We start from the raw sequence: 8072 nt of genomic DNA on the forward strand, positions 1-8072 counted from the left end.
CCCTCTACTAGACGACTAACAGTTAAACTAAAGGATACAGGTTGGTGTGGTTTCAGAATAATCAGTTCTACTAGGGTCAGGGCTAGGTCACCGATAGGGTCAGGGATAGGGTCAGGGCTAGGGTCACCGATAGGGTCAGGGATAGGGTCACCGATAGGGTCAGGGATAGGGTCACCGCTAGTGTCAGCGATAGGGTCACTGCTAGGGTCAGGGCTAGGGTCAGGATAGGGTCGGGGATAGGGTCAGGATAGGGTCAGGGATAGGGTCAGGGATAGGGTCAGGGCTAGGGTCACCGCTAGGGTCAGGGATAGGGCACCGCTAGGGTCAGGGTTAAGGCCAGGGATAAGGTCAGGGCTAGGGCCAATGCCAAGCAAAAACAGAAATCTGAAGACGAGTAGAGTGTAGTTTTTGACAGATTTTTATATTAAAAAGTTTTAGCAAGTCAACCGATTATAACAGTACAGTACAAGACACACAGATATACTATTACCAATACAGTAGTGTAAATAAAACCAGTTTGGAGTGTCTACACAAATCCCATCTGCACCACCTGTAAGGCCACTCATTGGTCATTCAGGCTGGAACTTGACTTTCCTGTACCATTCAGGAGCTTCTTTATTGGTCTGGAAGAGAGAGAACATGAGTTAGTCCAGGGGAAATGTTACCTTATTGGTAAACGACTTGTGATGCAGTGAGCTTTGAATTACTCAAAAATACCGGAGGACTGGTCCACCGGAGGACTGGAGACTGGTCTACCGGAGGACTGGTCTACCGGAGGACTGGTCTACCGGAGGACTGGTCTACCGAGGACTGGTCTATCAGAGGACTGGTCTATCAGAGGACTGGTCTACTGGAGGACTGGTCTACTGGAGGACTGGTCTACCGGAGGACTGGAGGACTGGTCTACCGGAGGACTGGTCTACCGGAGGACTGGTCTACCGGGAGGACTGGTCTACCGGAGGACTGGTCTACCGGAGGACTGGTCTACTGGAGGACTGGTCTACTGGAGGACTGGTCTACTGGTCTACTGGAGGACTGGTCTACTGAGGACTGGTCTACCGGAGGACTGGTCTATTGGAGGAGACCAGTAGGGTATAGGGAATCGGGTTCTATAGGGTCCTGGTTCAAAGTAGTGCACTAAATAGGGAATAGGGTTCTATAGGGCCCTGGTCTAAAGTAGTGCACTATATATAGGGAATAGGGTTCTGTGTGGGTGGGTGTGTTGCAGCATTAACCCGTGTGGGTGGGTGTGTTGCAGTATTAACCCGTGTGGGTGGGCGTGTTGCAGTATTAACCCGTGTGGGTGGATGTGTTGTAGTATTAACCCGTGTGGGTGGGTGTGTTGCAGTATTAACCCGTGTGGGTGGATGTGTTGCAGATTAACCCGTGTGGGTGGGCGTGTTGCAGTATTAACCCGTGTGGGTGGGGACGTGTTGCAGTATTAACCCGTGTGGGTGGGCGTGTTGCAGTATTAACCCGGTGGGTGGGTGTGTTGCAGTATTAACCCGTGTGGGTGGGCGTGTTGCAGTATTAACCCGTGTGGATAGGCGTGTTGCAGTATTAACCCGTGTGGGTGGGCGTGTTGCAGTATTAACCCGTGTGGGTGGGCGTGTTGCAGTATTAACCCGTGTAGTGTGGGTGTGAAGGGTTAACACTCACGAACACGGTGGGTTTGGGTCTGTGTCTGTGAGGGTTCTGCTCATCCTCCTCTGTGGTTCTGCTGAGGTGTTTGGGTCTGCTGAAGGCCAGCCCGGTCCCAACCCCATCAGGATCCAGGAGGGACTGGGACTCTCTGGACCTCATACTGAGCAAGAACCTGCTTCATCACAGATAACTCCTAGAGAGAAGACAGAGGGGAAGGGGTCAGATTACAAAACCAGATTACAATAGACAATAGGAGACCAGATTACAATAGGAGACCAGATTACAATAGGAGACCAGATTACAATAGACAATAGGAGACCAGATTACAATAGGAGACCAGATTACAATAGACAATAGGAGACCAGATTACAATAGGAGACCAGATTACAATAGACAATAGGAGACCAGATTACAATAGACAATAGGAGACCAGATTACAATAGGAGACCAGATTACAATAGACAATAGGGAGACCAGATTACAATAGGAGACCAGATTACAATAGACAATAGGAGACCAGATTACAATAGGAGACCAGATTACAATAGGAGACCAGATTACAATAGGAGACCAGATTACAATAGGAGACCAGATTACAATAGGAGACCAGATTACAATAGACAATAGGAGACCGGATTACAATAGACGAGTAGGGAGAGTATACAGTGTGGTGGCTAGTAGCTAGTTGGTTACAGAGCAGTGTGGTGGCTAGTAGCTAGTTGGTTACAGAGCAGTGTGGTGGCTAGTAGCTAGTTGGTTACAGAGCAGTGTGGTGGCTAGTAGCTAGTTGGTTACAGAGCAGTGTGGTGGCTAGTAGCTAGTTGGTTACAGAGCAGTGTGGTGGCTAGTAGCTAGTTGGTTGGTTACAGAGCAGTGTGGTGGCTAGTAGCTAGTTGGTTACAGAGCAGTGTGGTGGCTAGTAGCTAGTTGGTTACAGAGCAGTGTGGTGGCTAGTAGCTAGTTGGTTACAGAGCAGTGTGGTGGCTAGTAGGTTGTAGAGCAGTGTGGTGGCTAGTAGCTAGTTGGTTACAGAGCAGTGTTTTAGCTAGTGGCTAGTTAGTTAAGGAGCAGTGTTTTAGCTAGTGGCTAGCTGGTTACAGAGCAGTGTTTTAGCTAGCGGCTAGTTAGTTACAGAGCAGTGCGGTGGCTAGTGGCTAGTTAGCTAAGGAGCAGTGTTTTAGCTAGTGGCTAGTTAGTTACAGAGCAGTGCGGTGGCTAGTTAGTTAAGGAGCAGTGTTTTAGCTAGTGGCTAGTTAGTTAAGGAGCAGTGTTTTAGCTAGTGGCTAGTTAGTTAGGAGCAGTGTTTTTGCTAGTGGCTAGTTAGTTACAGAGCAGTGTTTTAGCTAGTGGCTAGTTAGTTACAGAGCAGTGTTTTAGCTGGTGGCTAGTTAGTTACAGAGCAGTGTTTTAGCTAGTGGCTAGTTAGTTACAGAGCAGTGTTTTAGCTAGTGGCTGGTTAGTTAAGGAGCAGTGTTTTTAGCTAGTGGCTAGTTAGTTAAGGAGCAGTGTTTTAGCTAGTGGCTAGTTAGTTACAGAGCAGTGTTTTAGCTAGTGGCTAGTTAGTTAAGGAGCAGTGTTTTAGCTAGTGGCTAGTTAGTTGCAGAGCAGTGTTTTAGCTAGTGGCTAGTTAGTTACAGAGCAGTGTTTTAGCTAGTGGCTAGTTAGTTACAGAGCAGTGTTTTAGCTAGTGGCTGGTTAGTTAAGGAGCAGTGTTTTAGCTAGTGGCTAGTTAGTTAAGGAGCAGTGTTTTAGCTAGTGGCTAGTTAGTTACAGAGCAGTGTTTTAGCTAGTGGCTAGTTAGTTACAGAGCAGTGTTTTAGCTAGTGGCTAGTTAGTTACAGAGCAGTGTTTTAGCTAGTGGCTAGTTAGTTAAGGAGCAGTGTTTTAGCTAGTGGCTAGTTAGTTGAGGAGCAGTGTTTTAGCTAGTGGCTAGTTAGTTACAGAGCAGTGTTTTTTAGCTAGTGGCTAGTTAGTTAAGGAGCAGTGTTTTAGCTAGTGGCTAGCTGGTTACAGAGCAGTGTTTTAGCTAGTGGCTAGTTAGTTACAGAGCAGTGTTTTTAGCTAGTGGCTAGTTAGTTACAGAGCATGTGTTTTAGCTAGTGGCTAGTTGGTTACAGAGCAGTGTTTTAGCTAGTGGCTAGTTAGTTACAGAGCAGTGTTTTAGCCAGTGGCTAGTTAGTTAAGGAGCAGTGTTTTAGCTAGTGGCTGGTTAGTTAAGGAGCAGTGTTTTAGCTAGTGGCTAGTTAGTTAAGGAGCAGTGTTTTAGCTAGTGGCTAGTTAGTTACGGAGCAGTGCGGTGGCTAGTGGCTAGTTAGCTAAGGAGCAGTGTTTTAGTTCGCTGGCTACATAGCCGTCAGGACCGTTGTGGCTCTGGGTCACATCAGTCCTCTATTTCTCACCATGTGGACACATGCCCTTGCTGCCTCTCTGGCATTTCAAACAGCCAGGCCTGCTCCTCTCTAATACTGCAGGCCTAATATGAGGAGCAGCTGTCTGCCAGGGCTGAGGGGGGACATACTTGATGCCAGTGGGCCAGTAGTAGAATGCTGTGGTTGTAAATAGCTATGCAGAACATTTCTTGAATCGAATTCTGTTATCAGCTCTCAGGGTCTGCTCTAATATGGAAGGATATGATGTCGTCAGCATGTCTTATGGGGGCAACTTGATAGAGACCGAAAACAAATCTGTGTAATTCTGAATGAATTGTGGACGTTTTTATTCATTCAATTCAAGTGAGAGCAATTACTAATTTAAATTCACTTCAGAAAATGGACTCAGAATTGACCCCACGACGGATTGATCTTTGAGATCAATATAATGTGATGAACCCACCCACCAGGGAGGAGTAAATGTTAGTTACTGTACATCACTAGGCAGTAGGCTATACACTGAGCGGACAAAACATTAAGGACACCTGCTCGGTCCATGGCATACACTGACAGGACAAAACGTTAAGAACACCTGCTATTTCCATGACAACACTGAGCGGACAAAACATTAAGAACACCCGCTCGTTCCATGACATGCACTGACAGGACAAAACATTAAGAACACCTGCTCTTTCCATGACATACACTGAGGTGGACAAAACATTAAGAACACCTGCTCTTTCCATGACATACCAGGTGAATGCTATGTTCTCTTACTGACGCCATTTGTTAAATCCACTTCAAATCGGTGTAGACGAAGATGAGACATGTTAACCGAGGATGTTAAAATCCTTCAGACACTTGTAACATGGATTGTGTAGGTCTGCCGTTCAGAGGATGGACGGGAAAGACGAAAAGATTGAACAGGGTTTTGGTCGTAGATACCAGGAACAACCGGTTTGGGTGAAGAACTGCTCAGTCAGTCTATAGCCTACTGGTGACTAATGATGTATAGCAGGGATGTACACTCAACATTAGAGAGGTGGTGTTATACTCAGTGTATAGCAGGATGTACAGGGGGGATCAACATTAGAGAGGTGTTGTTATTCAACATTAGAGAGGTGGTGTTATACTCAGTGTATAGCAGGATGTACAGGGGGGCAACATTAGAGAGGTGTTGTTATACTCAGTGTATAGCAGGATGTACAGGGGGATCAACATTAGAGAGGTGTTGTTATACTCAGTGCATAGTAGGATGTACAGGGGGATCAACATTAGAGAGGTGTTGTTATACTCAGTGTATAGTAGGATGTACAGGGGGATCAACATTAGAGAGGTGTTGTTATACTCAGTGTATAGTAGGATGTACAGGGGGATCAACATTAGAGAGGTGTTGTTATACTCAGTGTATAGCAGGATGTACAGGGGGGATCAACATTAGAGAGGTGTTGTTATACTCAGTGTATAGCAGGATGTACAGGGGGGATCAACATTAGAGAGGTGTTGTTATACTCAGTGTATAGTAGGATGTACAGGGGGGATCAACATTAGAGAGGTGTTGTTATACTCAGTGTATAGTAGGATGTACAAGGGGGATCAACATTAGAGAGGTGTTGTTATACTCAGTGTATAGCAGGATGTACAGGGGGATCAACATTAGAGAGGTGTTGTTATACTCAGTGTATAGTAGGATGTACAGGGGGATCAACATTAGAGAGGTGTTGTTATACTCAGTGTATAGCAGGATGTACAGGGGGGATCAACATTAGAGAGGTGTTGTTATACTCGGTGTATAGTAGGATGTACAGGGGGGATCAACATTAGAGAGGTGTTGTTATACTCAGTGTATAGTAGGATGTACAGGGGGATCAACATTAGAGAGGTGTTGTTATACTCAGTGTATAGCAGGATGTACAGGGGGGATCAACATTAGAGAGGTGTTGTTATACTCAGTGTATAGTAGGATGTACAGGGGGATCAACATTAGAGAGGTGTTGTTATACTCAGTGTATAGCAGGATGTACAGGGGGATCAACATTAGAGAGGTGTTGTTATACTCAGTGTATAGTAGGATGTACAGGGGGGGTGAACTCAACATTAGAGAGGTGTTGTTATTCAACATTAGAGAGGTGTTGTTATACTCAGTGGAAGGAACACCTTTTCCTGGGAACCACGAGACAGAAGGAACCAGTTTGTTCGGGTTGCCTCCACGTTTTATAATAATACTGACATGACTTTATCATCCAGATTCTTCAAACAAGCCTCTCTGTTCTGGACAGTGTGATTCTTCAAACAAGCCTCTCTGTCTGTACCGTATAGTGTGGTTGGGGCGGCAAGGTAGCCTAGTGGTTAGAGCGTTGGGCTAGTAAACCGAAAGGTTGCAAGTTCGAATCTACGAGCTGACATGGTACAAAATCTGTTAACCCACTGTTCCTAGGCCGTCATTGAAAGTAAGAATTTGTTCTTAACTGACTTGTTAAATAAAGGTAAAATAAAAAAGTGTGATTCTTCAAACAAGCCTCTCTCTCTCTCTCTTCGCACAGTAAGTTAAGTCATGTGGAAACAGTGGAAACATGCAGCAAAACCATTACACACCATCATCACTACCCCTATTAAAAACAACACTTTGGGTGGGTTTGCTCAGGCAGCCCAGCCTTTGCCTAATTATTAGCAAAGGATCTGATCTGGTTGCTCATAAGACCAATTAGTGGAGAAAGATCAGAACTGGGCTTCCGGTGTAAACGCTGCCTGAGAGACATATTTGTTAATATAATGCTGTTGAAGAAAGAGGAGCTATTCTTCCTGGGGTCCACACAAAACATGACAAAATACAGAAAACTAATAGACAGGAACAGCAACACGACTTTGAACTAAGAACAATACGACTAAAGTCTCTAAGGTTTCATAGAAAGACATTCCCGGTGAGGAAAGGTTCCAGAGAAGTGAAGCAAAACTGTGTGACATAAAATAATAACAAGAGACAATAAAGAAAAATAAACCCCCATAAATGGCTGGGATAGCCAGAGGTTATCTAGCTAACAAGCTAGCAACAAACCAAATGGCTGGGATAGCCAGAGGTTATCTAGCTAACAAGCTAGCAACGAACCAAATGGCTGGATGGTTATCTAGCTAACAAGCTAGCAACAAACCAAATGGCTGGATGGTTATCTAGCTAACAAGCTAGCAACAAACCAAATGGCTGGATGGTTATCTAGCTAACAAGCTAGCAACGAACCAAATGGCTGGATGGTTATCTAGCTAACAAGCTAGCAACAAACCAAATGGCTGGATGGTTATCTAGCTAACAAGCTAGCAACAAACCAAATGGCTGGATGGTTATCTAGCTAACAAGCTAGCAACGAACCAAATGGCTGGATGGTTATCTAGCTAACAAGCTAGCAACGAACCAAATGGCTGGATGGTTATCTAGCTAACAAGCTAGCAACAAACCAAATGGCTGGACGGTTATCTAGCTAACAAGCTAGCAACGAACCAAATGGCTGGATGGTTATCTAGCTAACAAGCTAGCAACGAACCAAATGGCTGGATGGTTATCTAGCTAACAAGCTAGCAACGAACCAAATGGCTGGATGGTTATCTAGCTAACAAGCTAGCAACGAACCAAATGGCTGGATGGTTATCTAGCTAACAAGCTAGCAACAAACCAAATGGCTGGATGGTTATCTAGCTAACAAGCTAGCAACAAACCAAATGGCTGGATGGTTATCTAGCTAACAAGCTAGCAACAAACCAAATGGCTGGATGGTTATCTAGCTAACAAGCTAGCAACAAACCAAATGGCTGGATGGTTATCTAGCTAACAAGCTAGCAACAAACCAAATGGCTGGGATAGCCAGCTGGTTATCTAGCTAACAAGCTAGCAACGAACCAAATGGCTGGATGGTTATCTAGCTAACAAGCTAGCAACAAACCAAATGGCTGGATGGTTATCTAGCTAACAAGCTAGCAACGAACCAAATGGCTGGATGGTTATCTAGCTAACAAGCTAGCAACGAACCAAATGGCTGGGATATACATTTCATTTGATTTACTGAGTGC

At 45.1% G+C, this 8072-nt stretch overlaps 1 protein-coding gene across 1 annotated transcript in view; it reads right to left on the reverse strand.

Annotated features, from left to right (window-relative positions):
* Window positions 1-569: 569 nt before the first annotated feature.
* Window positions 570-8072, reverse strand: part of LOC106575023 (progesterone-induced-blocking factor 1) — a 70237-nt gene continuing 62734 nt past the window's right edge. The window contains 3 exon segments of the mRNA XM_045696742.1: window positions 570-623; window positions 1660-1812; window positions 1814-1837. Of these exon segments, the coding sequence (XP_045552698.1) occupies window positions 570-623; window positions 1660-1812; window positions 1814-1837 (231 nt within the window).

The sequence above is a fragment of the Salmo salar genome, chromosome ssa16 (genome assembly GCF_905237065.1).
Source record: "Salmo salar chromosome ssa16, Ssal_v3.1, whole genome shotgun sequence".
In the NCBI taxonomy this organism is placed as follows: domain Eukaryota; kingdom Metazoa; phylum Chordata; class Actinopteri; order Salmoniformes; family Salmonidae; genus Salmo; species Salmo salar.